The 18,612-nt window shown below is 43.3% G+C and overlaps 1 protein-coding gene and 1 pseudogene across 1 annotated transcript in view; both read left to right on the top strand.

The window, feature by feature from the left end:
* Positions 1 to 18,590, top strand: part of LOC103269214 (ubiquitin-conjugating enzyme E2 R2) — a 27,368-nt gene extending 8,778 nt beyond the window's left edge. Inside the window, exons 2-3 of the mRNA XM_008066798.2 lie at positions 11,376 to 11,510; positions 15,218 to 18,590. Coding sequence (XP_008064989.2) covers positions 11,452 to 11,510; positions 15,218 to 15,437 — 279 coding nt within the window. The 5' untranslated portion in view covers positions 11,376 to 11,451 and the 3' untranslated portion in view covers positions 15,438 to 18,590. The remainder of the gene's footprint in view (positions 1 to 11,375; positions 11,511 to 15,217) is intronic.
* LOC110596432 lies at positions 4,734 to 5,082 on the top strand (annotated as a pseudogene).
* Positions 18,591 to 18,612: the final 22 nt, after the last annotated feature.

Here is an 18,612-nt window from a genome sequence, read left to right as displayed (position 1 = left end):
CCAGGCGGGTCTCGAACCCGCAGGCTTAGGCAATCCACTCACCTCAGCCTCCCAAAATGCCGGATTACAGGCTGAGCCACCAAGCCCGGTTTTTTTTTTTTTTTTTTTTTTTTGAGTTGAAGTCTTAATCTGTTGTCCAGGCTGGAGTGCAGTTGCATGATCGTGGCTCACCACAGCCTCAACCTCCTGGGCTCAGGTGATATTTCTGCCTTAGTCTCCCAAGTAGCTGGGACTACAGGTATGTGCCGCCTTGCCTGGCTAATTTTTGAACTTTTTGTAGAGATAAGGTCTTGCCATGTTGCCTAGGTTAGTCTTGAACTCCTGGGCTCAAGCAGTCTTCCCACCTCAGCCTCCCAAAGTACTGGGATTACAGCTATGAGCCACCGCGCTAAGCCATAAAAGGTTTTTTAAAGTATTTAAAAAGATTTGTTGAAGAATTTGGCCAGGAAATGCTGATTTCTGCTGACAGAAAAAATACTGGATTGTATGATTCCGGTGCTTGTTTTTCAGGACTAGTAGTAACCCTAGACTTTAAGATACTGGTGATTCTTGTCTTTAGAGGTTGAATGTTGAATTAAGTGCTTATACCGCTTCCCTCTTTGAGAAAACAAACCTCTTTTTTTCCTCAGATAAAGCCCTAAACAAGATTTTTCTTACTGTATTATTGCGCTGCTTGGCTGGAATATCTATCTATTGCCACTACCCATGGGAATTCAAGATAGCTATCCTTTACTTCTCTTACATTAAATATATACACACTGTATCATTTTCCTTATCTCAGCTTAAAATATTAAGATGGGCCTGCTGGGGGCAGTGACTCAAGCCTATAATCTCAGCACTTTGGGAGGCCACGGTGAGGGGATTGCCTGAGCCCACAGGTTTGAGAACAGCCTGGTCAATTTGGCAAGACCTTGTCTCTATGGTAATTCAGAACAATTGGCCGGATGTGGTATTGCATGCCTGTAGTTCTGGCTACTTGGAAGGCTGAGGCGGAAGGATCGCCTGAGGAGCCCAGCAGGTCAATGCTGGGGTGGCCACGAGCACGCCACTGCACTCTGGCCTGGGCGATGAAGTAAAACTCCAACTCCAACTCCAAAAAAAAAAGATGGGCCTACTTCGCATTCAGCACCCAGTCCTTTGCCAGCGGAGGGTTCCTTTCATATTAACCCGCCACCTGGAACGGCTTTGGAACTCTGGGCAGCAGCATCATTTTACTCTCACTCTGGGGCCTCAGGCCCCTGGAGCGTCTATTTAGGGGGCATTCCCCAGACTCAAAATCAGGACGGCTCTCCTTGCTTTTATGTTTCTTTATTTCGAGGCTTCACAACCACAACTAGTTGTCTGAATTGCATCTAAGATCTTCGCACCCAGCTCGACAAGGTATTTGCCCTGGAAATCATTCTTTACCTTCTTGGACTTTTTGTCACTTAGTTCCATGTAATTCTTGAATATTTCTTCAATGTGTTGATCTTTTTGGTGTGTATAGGGGCCATAGGGTGTTTTTTATGCTTTTTAGAACCTCATCTGCCTGAAATACCTGGTGGTACTCGGAGCTCCACGGGAAAGTCCGGAAAACCACTACCTGATGAGTGGGTGTGGAGTACTTTTCCTTATCCTTTTTGCTTCCATGTTATTTGTTGTGAGGCAGGAGGGTTCTTAAGATAGTAAATTTGCTCGCTGGTCTTTCATGGATGGCACTGAAATATTGAGAGGCAAGATGTAAGATATAATGAAAACAAAACCTTCTTCCCCTTGTCCTGTTTACTAAACTCTCTAGGGTCAGCAACTGTTTGGTTAAGGGTTCTGGGCTCCCCATCTAGTTTATGAGAGGCTGTAGCACGATAGCGGGGGGTGGGGAGAGGAGGATAGCATTGAGTTCAGCGTATCCTGTTGCGGCGTCTTCGCTACTTCAAGGCACTGGTTATCTGACAGTGGTTGCGTATTCACGTTTGGAGCGCTTGTCCATGACCACCTGTCCTCAGACCTGCTGTTCTGCCCCTCAGTGGACATATTCATAAAATGAAGTTGCACATGAGACTTTTGTAACCTGAATAAGAGTAGGGGACTCCAGTTACCTTCAGGAGCCTGAGTCAGTCTGTATCACAAGACCTGGTGAGTAGGGAAAGTTGGCCAAAGTGAAAACGAAGAACAAAGTGCTAGAACTGTAGGGATCCAAAGCACAAGCCAACTAGTTTAATTAAAGCTCAGTAGTTTGCTGCCTCTTAGGGAAAGCCAACATACACTTCTTTTGGAAGAAGAGATCCACAGACCTCCTACTTCCAGAGGCCCAGGGTTAAGTTAGTGGAGCTGGAGGTGGGGGTGGCGAGTGTTTCTTACTTGAATTGGGTAGTTCTATGTAGGCAAAAAAATGGAGTTGAGAGGGTAGGGACCTCTGACACTGCCTTATGTGTTTTATTAGTTCACACCACCATACTTTTTCTGGTAGAAGAAACAAAATGCACCTTAATCCATGGTTTGTCTAGAACCAAGTGAGACCCTTCAGGATGAGAGAAGGGGGGCTGTCCCTCAGACTTTGCTAGAGTTCACAGCTGCTTTCTCTGGGGCACCTTCCCAAGAACTACCTATTTGTAGGCTCTGGGATAGTAAAGTGGTCTTGGTGGGGATTTGCTTTACATTGAAAGATGGATGCTTAGTATTTTCTTTACCACATGAAAAGATCCAGCATTTGGACCGAATGGATTAACCCAGTCCAAAGAGGCCATTGCTTGGTATAAAAAGATTCCTTTCAGAAACAGGGCAGGATATTTTCCTGTCTCATCTTCTCTATAGCCCACTGAAAGAGCAGAGAGCCAAGGACATTACCCCTAGCATTGGGTGGCAAAGTAGGCAAGATCAGGGGAGACAGCTATTGTCCTGCTGTTCCTAGGGCTCTTTTATTTATTTATTTATTTTTATTTTTTGAGTTGGAGTGTCACTCTGTTGGCTGGAGTGCAGTGGCATGTTCATGTCCATCGCAGTCTCGACTTGCTGGGCTCAGGCGATCCTTCCATTTTAGCCTTCCAAGTAGCTGGAACTACAGGCATGTGCCACCCTGCCCAGCTAATTTTTTGATTTATTGTAGAGACGAGGTCTCACTGTGTTGCCCAGGCTGGTCGTGACCCCCTGGACCCAGGCAGTCCTCTCACCTCTGCTGGAATTACAGGCATGAGCCACCACGGTGGTCCGACTTCCTAGGGCTCTTTTAAACTCTATTCTGTGCCAGTGTGGTTTTTTTTATTTGTGCCCTTGCACATTAGGTCTGCCCTCAACCTGCCAATTCTATTCTGTGCAAAAATGTGTGTTTGTGTATGTTCAAAATTTTTACTTTGCCAGGCGTGGTGGCTAGCACCTGTAATCCCAGCACTTTGGGAGGTAGAAGCAAGAGGATTGCCTGAGTCTAGGGGTTCGAGACCAGTCTGGGCAACCTGGTGAGACCTTGTCTCTACAATACATGAAAAAATTAGCCGGGCATGGTGGCACGTGCCTGTGGTTCCAGCTACGTGGAAGCCTGAGGCAGAAGAATCACCTGAGCTCAGGAGGTCAAGGCTGCGGTGGCTGTGAGTGTGCCACTGCACTCCAGCCTAGACGACAGAGTGAGACTCCAACTCAAAAAAAAAATTTTTTTTTTTACTTTTTAGAGGTGAGTGCAGTGGCTCATGCCTATAATCCCAGCAACTTCAGAAGCTGAGATGGGAGGACTGCTTGAAACCAGAAGTTACAGGCTCTAGCAAGCTATGATTGTGCCACTGCACTCCAACCTAGACAACAGAGTGAGACTCTCTCTCTAAAATAAATAAAAATTTTAAAAATGTTTCTACTTTAAACTAAAATGTTCTGATTTTGTATTTTCGTGCATTTTAATCTGAGACCCTCATTCGTGCTTTGTATTCTCAGTGACATCAGTCAGCAGCAGATCCAACACTGCACAGAAGGAACTGTTAGTGTTTGTTAGTTGCCTTAGCAGCAGGAAGAGAAACAGTGTAAGATGTGAATCCTTGAAACTACTATATTTTACCATGAATCACCCCGTTTTCCCTGCCATAAGGCTCTTTGCTGTGATGTGTTCTTTAAATCCCTCCCCCATGTTGAAACATGTAATGAGGACTCAGTTTTAACTGGTTCATCTGGTGGTAGTAGTCCATCCTTTGAAACAGTGGGAATGAGAGAGAGTAAAATGACCCAGGACATCCAGGAAGGTTGGGGTACAACCCAAAGTCAGTAAGGGTGGTAGTAACAGGATGTGGGATTTATTTTTGGCTCCAGAAACTGGGTTTCACTTCTCCACACAACAACCTTCATCAGGTTATGCTAGGCTTATAAAACCCAACATCTAAATCAATCAGGCAGTGTGTGTGTGTACATGGATGTGCATGTGATGTGCTTAAAGAATGAGGTAGGGCCGGGCGTGGTGGCTCAAGCCTGTAATCCCAGCACTTTGGGAGGCTGAGGTGAGAGGATTGCCTGAGCCCGGGGCTTCGAGACCAGCCTGGGCAACTTGGTGAGACCTCTTCTCTACAATAAATCAAAAAATTAGCACACCTATAGTTCCAGCTACTTGGAAGGCTGAGGCGGAAGAATCGCCTAAGCCCAGCATATCAAGGCCATGGTGATCATGAGCATGGCATTGCACTCCAGCCTGGGCAATAAGAGTGAGACTCCAACTTAAAAAAAAAAAAAAAAAAAGAATGAGGTAAACATGTTTTTAAGAATGGCTGTGGGCCGTCGAGACCAAGATGGCCGCGAGACTCGCCGCCTTCCTCAAGGACGCCTGGGCCAAGGAGCCGGTGCTGATCGTGTCCTTCATGGTCGTGGGTCTCGCTATAATCTTGCCCCCACTCAGCCCCTATACCAAGTATGCCGACATGATCAACAAGGTTACGCCCTACAACTACCCAGTGCCCCTCTGCGACGATGGGAACAGCGACGATGGGAACATGCCGGACGTGCCCAGCCACCCACAGGACCCCCAGGGCCCCCAGGGCCCAAGCCTGGAGTGGCTGAAGAAACTGTGAGCTCCTCCCCTGGCAGGGAGAGGCCCATCCCCCAGGGCTCCCAATAAACTTGTGACAACCAAAAAAAAAACAAAAAAAAGAATGGCTGTGTCTGCCTCTCACTTACTGCCTGGAGGGATGTATATACTGGGGAAATTGCCAGTTTTTAGTCCTTCAAAATTCTGAACTTTTCTTGCTTGATTTCCAGGCAGAGCCTTAAGCCAGGTCTTATTTGTGGTGTTTTCTGCCCTGCTAAAGTTGTGCTTGTGGTGACATAGTAACTAATAAAGAAAGGGCTGTCTGTGTGTTAGAAATGGGCAAATATTACCCAGTGGGTCATTTTTGTCTAATCCTGATTTCTGATTTCCTTTAACTGCTTCTCTAGCTTTGTGTGTGTGTGTGTGTGTGTGTGTGTGTGTGTGTGTGTGTGTGTGTGTGTCTGAGTTGGGGGGATCTCACTCTGTCACACAGTGCTACAATCACGGGCTTACTGCAGCCTCAACCTTCATGACTCAAGCAATCCTCCGCCTTGACCATAGCGGGGACTACAGGTGCATGTCACCATGCCCAGCTAATTTTTTAATTTTTTGTTGAGACGAGGACTTGCTATGTTGCCTAGGCTGGTCTCATTCTCTTGGCCTCAAGCAGTCCTCCCACTTCAGCCTCCCTAAAAGCTAGGGTTATAGGCATGCTTCTAAAACATGTCTCAGCTCTACAGAACTTCACAACTTGTTGGTTTGCTGTTTGCTTATATATTACATATAGGATGTGTTGGTCTTCATTTTCTCTGGGTTTTTTTATTGTTCACAAATATATTGTGTGCTCAAAAAAAGGTAGCTAAATCACCTCTGAGAAAAATTTTGAAGCCAGCAAAAGGATCTGAAATATGAACCTGACGACCCTGTCAAGTGAGGGGCTTTTTGCCTATCCTTTTTGCTGTTCTGTAGCATTTTTCTGTCTTGGCCCACGTCTCCTGTCCTGAAAAGACCTACCATATTGCCTTGTCATGGCATCAAGAGGGGAGGAGGGAGCACATTTATGTCTAGGAGTGTCTCTAAAAACTCCTGGAATGATGATGATGGGAATTGTGCAGTAAGCCAGAGACACTGAGAACTCTGTCTCTCGTTCTCATCCCAGATTTTTTCTAGATTGGCTGTGTTCTTCACTGTAATACACGTTCAACATACCTACCGTTGGATAGAGCAGATCGATCTAGACCAAAGAGTAGAGAAGGGCAGTGGAGTTATTTTTATTTTTTTTGAGTTAGAGTCTCGTTCTGTCACCCAGGCTAGAGCACATTGGCATGCTCACGGCCACCTCAGAGTCGACCTGCTGGGCTCCGGCAATCCTTCCACCGCAGCCTTCCAAATAGCCGGAACTACAGCACACACTACCATGCCTGCTTAATTTTTTTTTATTTATTGTAGAGTCGAGGTCTCGCGAAGTTGCCCAGACTGGTCTCGAACCCACAGGCTCAGGCAATTCACTTGCCTCAGCTGCCCAAAGTGCCAGGATTACAGGTTGAGCCACCAAGACCGGCAGAGTTATTTTCTAAAGGAACTGAGAACTGGCTCACACCTCTAATCCTAGCACTTTGAGGGACCGAGGTCAGAGGATTGCTTGAGCCTGGGAGTTTCAGACCAGCATGGATAAAAAAGTGAGACCTTTTCTCTACCAAAAAAGAAAACAAACCTTTCAATTGCCTTTTTCTTCTCCTGAGAAAATACAATAAATGAGTACGTGTTTGAAACACTTAATGAAACTAATAACAAAAACAAGAAAAGAATAACAAAAAAAAAGAGAAGCTGGGCTCAGTGGCTCAGCCTGTAATCCCATGCCTTGGGAGGCTGAGGTGAGTGGATTGCCTGAGCCCGCGGGTCCGAGACCCTCCTGGGTAACTTTGTGAGGCCTCATCTCTACAATAAATCAAAAATTAGCCGGGCTTGGTAGCACGCGCCTGTAATTCCAGCTACTTGGAAGGCTGAGGCGGAAGGATTGCCGGAGCCCAGCGGGTCGAGGCTGCGGTGGCTGGGAGCGGCCACTGCACTCCAGTCTGGGCGACAGAGTGAGACTCCAACTCAAAAAAAAAAGGTAGCTGTTTTGTATATTCTGGCAGTATTATCTTGGCACTTTATTATCTATCTATCTATCCATCTATTTTTAATTATAGAGTTGTGAGGTCCAAGTGAGGATTAACTACATAAGTAGGCTGCATGCAGGTGAAGTTTGGCTTCTAGCTGGCCCTTGCTCCTCCTGGTAGGGGACCAGGCACCCTTTTTGTTGTCACATGCCCCTCACCTTTCTTTTTCCCTCTTTCCCCCAGCAGTGCCCTGTGACTGCTGATACTTCCCCTGTGCTGATGTGACTAGTGTTCAGGGCCCACTTATGAGTGAGAACATGCAGTATTCAGGTCTTAGTTTCTGTGATAGCTCACTTGGCATGATGGTCTCCAACTCCATCCAAGTTGCTGTGAAGTCCATAATTTTTTCTCAGTTTTTCCATTGTATAAAAATAGGATTAAAAATAACCTTACAGAGTTGTTTACCATGTTACAGGTGTAATGTCATTAATAGATGATTTTGGTACAAGTGGTAGACAATTTAAACTATGACATTGCTTCCTGGCCTTTTCCAGTCTTGGTACCTATAGAAAATGAAAGGGATGGTACAGTCATGTACCACTTAATGGCAGGGATACCTTCTGAGAAATGTACCATTAGGTGATTTCATCATGCAAACATAAAGTATACTTACATCAGTCTACATGGTGCAGCCTGTTGCTCCTAGGCTACAAACCTGTGTAACATGTTACTGTACTGAATACCATAGGCAGTTGTAACACAATGACAAGTATTTGTATATCTAAACATATAAAAGATACAGTAAAAAGACAGTGTTATAATCTTGTGCAACCACTGTCCCATTCCATTTACCAACACATTGTTAGGCAGTGCATGACTATATCTGTAGATCACGATGGGGTAATCTGAAGCTACTCCTTTAACTAGAAGGTATTGTTCAGGGGCTCAGGCTGTTCCAATGTCTGCCCACCCACCTCTTTGAGGAGACCAGTGACCTAGGCTTTCCTTATTCTCACAGTTATGCATCCAGTCAAAGATAAACATAAATTTCCTTTTTGCTGTTAGTTTAGAACCATTATAGTTTCCACCAGGCTTTGGATTGGCCCAGGTTAGGTCATACTACACATATTCCCAAATGCATTACCCTAACAACATGGATGGAACTCTTTGGCCGGCATTGGTCTCATGTCCACTGCTGTGGGTAGATAGGTTATTTTGTAGAGGGGTGTGGCCCAATGGTTGGAGAAGATTAACCTAGGTTATTTGTAGAGGGGTGTGGCACAATGGTTGGAGAAGATTAGCCCCCATCTGACCCACTGAATGGTATGAATTCCCCATACACCCCCAAAAGATTCTGCTTTCCAGATGAAGGAAGGAAATAAAAGCATACAAGGTTAACAGTGACCGCCTTATTAGTCCACTATATTAAGATGCTTCTGAAAGTATATTGGATTTAAAGTAAGGAATGTGTGGTGTTAGGAGGTACTTCTCATTTTGATAGAAACAGATGATTCACCATTTAAAAAAAATATATTACCCAGTATACTATTTTAATAACAAACACAAGATGTAAGAAATTCTACTTAGTGAAACTACTTGTGGAAGAATTTTTCTTAATTCAGGTAATAGATCCATCTAGACTTGTGTTGTCCAATATGATAGCCACTACTACATTGGCTATTTAAACTTAAATTAAAATTAAATATTAGCTTTGCATGCCCGTAGTCCTAGCTACTCAGGAAGCTGAGGCAGGAAAACCACTTGAATCCAGAAGTTTGAGGCTATAGTGTGCTATGGTCCTGCCTGTGAATAGCCACTTTACTTCAGTTTGGGCAACACAGTGAGACATTTCTTTAAGTAAAGAAAATTTGCCAGGTGCGGTGGCTCACGCCTGTAATCCCAGAACTTTGGGAGGCGGAGGCAAGTGAATTGTCTGAGCCCAGGGGTTAGAGACCAGGCTAGGCAACTTGGTGAGACCTCATTCTACAATAAATCAAAAAATTATCTGGGTATGGTGGTGCACACCTGTAGTCCAGCTTGGAAAACTGAGGTGGAAGGATTGCCTGAGCCCCGTGGGTTGAGGCTGGGTGGCCATGAGTGTGCTACTGCACTCCAACGGAAATAAATACATAAATAAATAAATTTTAAAAATTATATATTAAAATAAGTTCTTCAGTTGCACAAGCTACATTTTAAAGTACACAGTAGCCATATATGACTACTGGAAATTGTACTGGACAATATAGATTACACATTTCTGTTGTTATCATCAACATTGTCAAATTATTGGACAGTGCTGATCTAGACGATTAATGTTATTTTTTTCTCTTACACCATATTTTGCCCTTATCCTGCTTATCTTTCTAACAAATTTTTTTGCCGTCTTCTGGAAAAACTCTTATGTAGTTTTCTACACACGTTATCCTTTCACTCCTAGGATGTTGTCAGTCCATTCTCCATTGCTGGCAATAATGAGGTTCTTTGACTTTAAAAAATGTAATTACTGAAAAAATACAAAAAGCTCTTGGGTTAGGACAGGGAGTTATTCTTAATGTAATAGAAAGTTAGCATGTGTGATAAATGGATTTTAACTACATAGGAAAGTTTTATTTGAAAGTGCCTGTCATAATCTTTTATAATCAACTAACAAAAAATCTTCACCCTTTTTACGGAAGAGTTAAAAAAAAAAAAATTAAGCCAGGCTCGGTGGCTCAGCCTGTAATCCCGCGCCTTGGGAGGCTGAGGTGAGTGAATTGCCTGAGCCTGCGGGTTCGAGACCTGCCTGGGCAACTTGGCGAGACACCTCATCTCTACTATAAATCAAAAAATTAGCTGGGCGTGGTAGCGCACACCTGTAGTTCCAGCTACTTGGAAGGCTGAGGCGGAAGGATCGCCGGAGCCCAGCAGGTCGAGGCTGCGGTGGCTGGGAGCGGCCGCTGCACTCTGGTCTGGGCGACAGAGTGAGACTCCAACTAAAAAAAAAAAATTAAATCACATATCTAATGGCCTAGTTCTCCCTCTTTTATTTTTTTGCTTGGGGCCAGGAGCAAAAGGCTATTTTGCAACAACCACAATCTATATCCCTGCATCAATGAGAAAGAGTAGAGAAATTTAGTATTTCCTCTCATTTTTGTCCTAAGGCACATGCACGTAGCTTTTAGGCAAAAAACCCTAAGAATACTTTGGAACATTTTTGGACCCTATCATGCTTTCTAACAGAAACTTTATTCCTTGTGATTATTTGTAATGTCTAACTTTCATCTGTTTGTATCTCTCACTAGATTTATAAGCCCTGGGAAATGAGAGATGACATCTAACTTGCTCACTAGTGTCCATTCAGCATCTCACTTGGTGCCTCTGGCACACAGTAGGTAGCTAGTAAACATTTTTGAATAATGACATATTATTCAGAGACTAGTTCTTCCATGTTAAGGCTTTTGCTTTTCCTCCATTCTGCTTCTCCTTCCCTTATAAATATGGAGAAGAAATGCATTTATATGTAGCACTTTTTTCAGATCTTCTGAGAGGCCACAACGAAAACTGGATGTACAGAATAACATTATTTTTACGCTTTCCCGAGAAGGTTGCCTTGAAGCTAAATACTTTACATGCAACTGGGTGTACTGGCTCACATCTGTAATTCCAGCACTTTGGGAGGCTGAAGCAGGAGGATCACTTGAGTCCAGGAGTTCAGTACCAGCCTAAGCAACATAGGGAGACATCATCTCTATACAAAATCCAAAAATTAGCTGGGAGTGGTGGTGCATGCCTGTAGTCCCATCTGGTTGGATTGCCTGAGCCTGGGACGTTGAGGCTGCAGTGAGCCAGGATTTTGTAATTACACTTCAGCCTGGGCAACAGAATAAGACTCTGTCTCAAAACAAACAAATATATATACATATATGCTTTTTATTTTGCCTGTTCCACTTAATGCATAATTTTTAAAATATACTTTACTTGAAAGCTTCCAGACATCTACTTTTTGTAGATTGGAACATGTAACCAGTTGAGCCAGTGCCTTCTGTAAGAGTTCCTCTTTGTGCCTTGTACCACTGCCTCTCAGATTTCCTCTGCTTTGTCTACCAGTTAGCAGCCTTTTTCTAGCCTAGCCAGTTGAGTATTGAAGACAAAATTTTATTATCATCAATCTCTGTTCCATTAAGATCTCAAATTAAATTGTATCAAAAGAACATTAAGGGAGAGACAAATTAAAATCTGACTGAATTTTCTTAAAAAGCAGAATACTTTTGATTACTATAAATATAGGTAGTTATAGCTGACCCCTTTTTTTTTCCTGTTTCTAGGACTATCCTGTTAAGTGTAATCTCACTGCTTAATGAGCCCAACACCTTCTCCCCAGCCAATGTGGATGCTTCAGTTATGTTCAGGAAATGGAGAGACAGTAAAGGAAAAGACAAAGAATATGCTGAAATCATTAGGTAAGGTGCCGTGTGTTGTCATCAGTTTGATTACTTCAAGTCTTTATGTAAAGTCAGAGTGTATTCTGAAACTAAGGGTTTAAATCAAACTTAAATATCCTGTCCACTCCAGAACAATGCCCTTAATTAAATTTACAGTGTGGAAGGAGCTTTTTGCCCTAACCTAATGAACTTAGCCATTATTGAGAGAACACTCACTAGAAGAAATGCTGCAGCAGATCTGATTTTCTAGGAACCAGAACTTCCAGGTTCTTAACTAGTCAAGTTTGCAAACTCTCTCTGTTCATCATTTTAGGACCCTCTTCTATACATTCAACATGTCTCTTAAATGTAGCAACCACAATTACCCAAGGTATTCTAGACATTCTAGGTACAGAAGAGTAATTTTGTTTCCAAATTTTAATTAAGGAAGCCCCGCAGTTTATTGGGATGTTTGACCATAGCAGCAGTCTTCTAGACAGCCTCATTATCGGCAGCACTAATATATGGCATAGACTAAGAATCAGGGACTCGGAACCTTCTGCTAGCTCTGCCACTCCTCATGTAACCATTTATCAGCTCACTTTTTGGGTCTTCAGTTTCTCCATCTGTGTAAAAAGGAATAAAGCTCTCAAACATAACCCAAGTAGGACATCAGGTTCTTATAATATTACCCAAGAATTTTACAATAAATTCAACCCCCCTGTTAATATTATATTTTTTATCTTTAAAATAGAGCTCCCAAGTACAGTTCATTCTGTGCTTAGGATTTTAGTAAGCACTGGAATTTATATAAATAAAAGTCCCTCTGTATAAACCTCGTTGGCATGATACCATGTGATATGAAACATTAAAACAATGCCGGGAAAACACATCATGTGGCTGCTGAGTCATATAAGTCAAGCATTTCTTACAGTTTTCTGCCCATTGGGATCACCTGTAGACCCTTCCTAAACTATAGCTATTTAATGAGATTATAGGGTAGAGTCTGGGCATCTGTATTACGTTTTTTTTTGTTTTTTTTTTTACCAGTCCCCCCAGGAGACTGATGCATACCAAAAATTGAAGATAATTAGTATATATAGTAAAGACCTATAGAAGTGTAAAGAAGCGGGAGTGGACTGAGGATTGAGGGATGGGAGTGCTGCTCAAAACAGTCAGGATTAAAGCCTGATGTTCAAGGACAGGTAGGATTTAGTAAGTGAAGAATACATGCATATTCCCAAGGTACTTCTAGTCTTTATATTTCCTAATTTGTTTAGGGATCTCTTTATCTCATTCTTTCATATTTTCAATGTTTATTATGCCTCACGCCTGTAATTCCAGCAATTTGGGAGGTAGGGGTGAGAGGATTGTCTGAGCCCAGCCTGGGTAACTTGTTGAGACCTCATCTCCACAATAAGTCAAAAAATTAGCCAGCATGATGGTGCGTGCCTGTGTTTCCAACTCCTTGGAAGACTGAGGTAGAAGGATTGCCTGACAGCAGGTCAAGGCTGTGGTGGCCGTGAGCACGCCACTGCATTTCAGCCTGGGCGTGAGACTCCAACCCCCCCCCAAATTATTATGTATCAGCTTTGTGTCAGATACTTTGCTAGGTCACTAAGGACAGTATCTCTCCTTAGGTAGCTTACACATTACTTGGCGAGCATTTCTGAATAAATGACCACAAAATATGATACTTGCAACCACAGAAGCCTAAACAAGATACATGGAAGAAATATATAATGCAATGGATTTCCTAGGAGTAACAATTCCTCATAGCCAAGAATTGTTCAGGTTGAAAAAAGGAAGAAACCTACTGAGCCAAGCGTGGTGGCTCATGCCTGTAATTTCAACACTTTGGGAGGTAGAGGTGAGAGGAGTGCCCGAGTTCAGGGGTTTGAGACCAGCCTGGGCAACTTGGCGAGACCTTATCTCTACAATAAATTTTTAAAAATTAGCTGGACCTGGTGACACGCACCTGTGGTTCCAGCTACTTGGAAGGCTGAGGCAGAAGAATCACCTGAGCCCAGCAAGTCAAGGCTGTGGTGGCCGTGTGTGTGCCACTATACTCCAGCCTGAGCGACAGAGTGAGACTCCTACTCAAAACAAAAACAAAAACAAAAACACCTTTTGAGAGAGAAGCATGTTTGCTAAAACACAGGCGTATAACAGCATGACAGGGAATTGCAAGACGAGTTTTACAATGCTTGAATGTAAATTCTGATTTTGGAAGTACAGTTTTGGGAAATTAAGCAAGAGAAGTATCAAGTCTTAAGAGACACTGATAATCAATCCAAGAAGTGATACAGCATCACTTAAGGATTTTAGGACTTTAGGGAGGGAAAGGTTGAGCCTATTTGAATACTGAAAAAACACAATTGTCCAGGGGACCAACATGGACTAAACTGAAGCGATGGCCATGAGGATGAGAAGACATATAAAAATATCTGGGTTGTGACAATGCCACTTTGGAGTGAGATTTATAACTTAGGAAGTGATATTCTCTGCTGAGAAGAACAATGGGAAAAACTGGCTGTGGAGGTAGAAAATGACAAATGTAGTGTTGCTGAGTTGAGTTCCTATGGAACATCAAGACGGAGGAGGCATCCAGAAGGCATTTGTTTTTATGTAAGTGTCTAAGGGTCAGCAGAAAGGTGAGGTACAGGCTGACGATTTGAGCTAACAGCATAAAGGAAATGGAAGTTCAAACCATGGGATCAAGTTTGATGTCCCAGGGGGAGTGCTAAGAGTGTGAAGAGATTGAAGCTCAGAAGCCTCAGGGTGTAAGACACGGCACTGTGAGTCAAGCCTCAACAGCACCCAGGAGAGGCAGAATTGCAACAAGGTAGATCAGAAATTCTGATGTGCTTTAAGTTCAGTTTTCTCCAATCTTGATGACTCAAATTGTTGTGATTATTAAGGAAACTACTCTTCCATTCATTGATACAGTCAATACTTATTGCACGCTTGTTGTGTGTCAGGCTGTGTTCTAAGCACAGGGGAAACAAGTGAGGAAGACAGACAAGGTTTCTGCTCTAATGAAGCTCACATCCTACTGAGAGGACACAGAAGAATGAATGAATGAAAGGCCATAAAAAGATAATGTGAAAATGTCTAGATGGCTACTTTAAATTGGTTGTCAGGCCAGGCATCCTCTGAGGTGATATTTAGGCCAATATTTGAGTGACAGAGGAGGAGCCAGGCATGTGTGGATCAGAGGAAGATCAACTGGTCCAGACAGAAAAACATCAACTAGGTGTGTTCAAGGTACTAAAAAAGAGGATGGCCTGAATGTGTTGAAACTGTAGAAAGTACTGGGCTGTAAGAACCTGCAAGAATGGATCATACCAGACTTTGGAATCTGGTGTAAGGTATTTGGATTTTACCATAAATGAGATTTTATGGTAAGATTTTACTATGAGAGATGCTGGGGTGCATGAGTATGGTGGTGCAAAGACTGAAAAAAAATTTCTGAGGTGATTTCTGGCTCGTAGTCCACTGCTTTCCACTCCCTTTGTGTAATAGTGTATCTCCTCTAAAAGATCATTATTAGTTTCCTTCAGAATGATACCGACTGGGGTGAAAGCATTTGCTTGTAGTACGGAGTACCTGTCAGATGCTTTTAGGTAGTCCTGAAGTTTGGAAAGTAGAAATCATAAGAAATCCTAATTATTTAAGGCCAATTATAAATTCATCCTCAAAACAGAGACTTACCATAAACGATTTTTGTGTCACCCTCCCTTCAGGAAACAGGTTTCAGCCACTAAGGCCGAAGCAGAAAAGGATGGAGTGAAGGTCCCCACGACCCTGGCGGAATACTGCATCAAAACTAAAGTGCCTTCCAATGACAACAGCTCAGATTTGCTTTATGACGACTTGTATGACGACGACATTGATGATGAAGATGAAGAGGAGGAAGATGCCGACTGTTACGATGATGACGATTCTGGGAACGAGGAGTCGTGACGTGCTCCTTCAGTGCCCCTGTACTGCCCTGCCGTCGGAGGCCGAAGGGAGGGGAGCAAGTGGGGACCTAGCATTGGCCCCTCAGCAAAAACCTATTCACAGCAGGTGGGGAAACACACACAGCTCCTGCTGACTCCCCTCATGGATCTCAGTTTGCTCCTTTTTATGGACCTTTAATGGAGAGAGAGTAACCCTCCACAGAATGTCTGAATTCTTGCATTCTTTACCCTTCCATCACTGTTTTGATTCTTTTTTAAAAAAAAAAAACAACAAATCAACCCAAACTCCCGCCGCCTCACTTCGTCTCTACAGAATGTTCACAGCAAAACACGTTTGATCTGTTTTTAGATTCTTGAAGAGTAGTCTTTCAAGATGTTTGTGTTTAAAGCTGGGAACCTGTTGGGAGTTCACAAGTGCTGCATATACTGGGTAGCAAAAGAAAATGGAAAAAATCCCACAAAACAAACTTAAAAAAAAAAAAGCAAATTTGCCAAGGTTTAGCTGCTCATTTACATTAGTGTGTGCGCATCTGTTCTGCCCCATGATGGTGAATTTTGTTTCTTTCCCTTCCTAAGGCTGGGATATGGTGGGCGTCAGGGACTTTGTGCTAAGCCTGATGAAATGTGCTCTTTCAGCCTCCGTGAAATCATCCTAATGTGGAGGCCTCAGCTACTCTGAGGAGAGAAATCAGATTTTGTTTTTTGAAATCGATTGGGATCGAAAGCCTGAAATAAATATTCATACTTTACATAGAACTGAGCACTCGGTTGCTATTTATTTTAAAGGCAGGGTTGTTGTTTCCCCCCCCCAGGGAATGGGGCAAGTGGGGAAGCTGGGACTAGTGTGTGTGGATTCTTAGTGATGGGAACAGAGTTTAAAATCACTATGCCAAGTTGGTTGATGCTGCTGGGGGGGAAAGGTCAAAACTACTGGTGACCACTGTTGGGAGGGAAACATCTTTCATATATTCATGGCCTCCCCCTCAAAGATACACTCTCACTATGAGGTTGTTTTTGTTTTTTAGTAGCCACTTTTAATTTAATTACTCAGTATTAATCCTAGGTGCATGTGTTAAGATTTTGGTTTTCATCGAGCTGCTTTTACTGATAGCAAAAAACGTGGATGAGTGTGCGACATGACATGGGTGACCGGCTCCCGCTCTCTTTAGTGGGTGTGATCTGGATTTGTTCTCCTTTTAGTGTTCTTTGGCTGTGGCACGCAAGCCAAGATTGTGCAGAGCTCCCTATAGGTGTGTCTCTTCTGGCAGGGCTGAGGGAGTTGACTGTGGGTTTCCAGACCAGGGAAGGTGAGGAGATACTCCTACCAAGCAATTGCTACAGCTTTGATTTCCCCGGTCTCAATCATGTGATGCTTCAATCAATATCGAGACCCAGCAGCCTTCACTATCCAGGGGCTTCATAACCTGAAGGTAACTTTTGGTCGTTAAGAGGTCAGCCAGTTCAAGGAGGGCATGACTTCTTAGAGTGGGAGAAACTCGTAAAATCAAATTTCAGAAGGAAAATACAGCAAGGACTGCCTATAGTCCTACTTAAGATTCTTGTGCTCTAGTGTCAACTCCTTTTTCTTTAGATCACAGCTCAGAAGGAACCAAAGGGCAGATTAAGGATGGGTAGGATGGATCCTAGGATGGTCAGAGTAGGTGATGCTTATTTCCTTAGCTCCTCCTTCCTTTCTGATCTCAGGGTTTTCATTCGCTCTTCAAACTCTCCCAAACATGTGCTATCTATTCCCAGCAGCCCTTTCTGGTCTCTAAAGCTTGGTCTGGTATGAACTGGGAATGTTCAACATTCTATGGTTCTTATGGGACACTGTTGAGCCCTGGTGCCAGAATCTGCAATCTCCGTGTGGCTAGGGCTGCTACTTGCATCCTGAATCTAGCAATTCCAGTCAGACTCATGGAACAGAGCAGCTCTGTAACAACACTCTTCAGACTGACAAACTCAGAAAAGGGTACTGGAATTACCTTTTTATTCCCCACACTTCATAAGTAAAGCTTCCAGATAACCTGCAAAGCTTCTGGAGCCAAAGCTGCTCACAATGTCCTCGGATCTACAGCCTCCCACTTCGTCCCCCCTACCCCCCACGTTTACAGCCAGTAGCTTGGTCTTACTCTCTTGGAGCCCTAAAATTAAGCCTTTCAAATTCCCCTTACTGCTAAAGCATCTCACTCCCAGCGCAGGCCAGGCACCTTGACATTGTGGGAGGTGCTGTGCTGCTCAGCTGTCCCATTGGGTCCTGTTGGCCTGTTGCACGTTGACTCAGGGAGCCAGAGCACCAAGTGGAGGTCGTACCTTTCAGCCCTTTGGGGCGTAGCTGTTGAGGACTGGGTTTGCCTCTGATGAGTACAATCAGTTCCAGAAGACTAGGGTATGTTGACTTGCTAGCAGGTCACTCTAATAGTTTAGACTGACTTTTAAAACCCAGAGGCTGGTTCCAGAGCTCTGTCCCTGAGAACACATCCTGTGGAAAAATACTTGAGAATATAAGTTTCTTCTGTTTGGGAGTGGAGGTCTCGGGCTCAAGCCAGAACTTTGTTGTGGTGATTCTTGGTGTGACATGAACTCAGAATCCTGCGTTTTCAGACTCCTTTTCATTCTCACGAAGGCCTCATGCACAGTTCTGTGTTTTAGGCTGCGTGGAGAAAGTATAATATCATGATTCCGTTGTTGCTTCTCTCTGTCTTTCCCTCTTCTTTCTCATCATTCCAGAGTTCTTTTCTATTAGCCGCAATTTCTGTAGTTCCTTCTTTCCTCTGCCCTGGCAATTATTTGCTTCTTTATTTGCTGGTTTCCTTATGTTTGGGGTATATACAGTAAGAGATTGGAAGGGAAAAATGTGTAGTTCTCACTGAACGTTAATTCTCCACCTCTCCCATCCTGATAAACAAGGTTTACATTTACAACTAAAAAAGATTCAGAGATGCAATTTTCAACTATTCTGAAACCAGCAGGACATACCTGACTTTAATAGTTTTAGCTGAAATTGTAGATGTTTTTCTTCAGTTTAACTTATGAGAAAAGATTATCTGATGCATTTTGTGTTGACTTCCCCTTTAGTGGTTTATTTTGTCTATTTCTGCCCATCTGTCTACTAATAAAATGTGAAATAAAATATACCTGTATTGCTACTTCCCCATGGGATGACCCTCTTCTTT

The sequence above is a fragment of the Carlito syrichta genome, unplaced genomic scaffold (genome assembly GCF_000164805.1).
Source record: "Carlito syrichta isolate Samal-C Ts95f unplaced genomic scaffold, Tarsius_syrichta-2.0.1 Scaffold309111, whole genome shotgun sequence".
Taxonomy (NCBI): Eukaryota; Metazoa; Chordata; class Mammalia; order Primates; family Tarsiidae; genus Carlito; species Carlito syrichta.
This window is presented reverse-complemented; position numbering and strand designations above follow the sequence as displayed.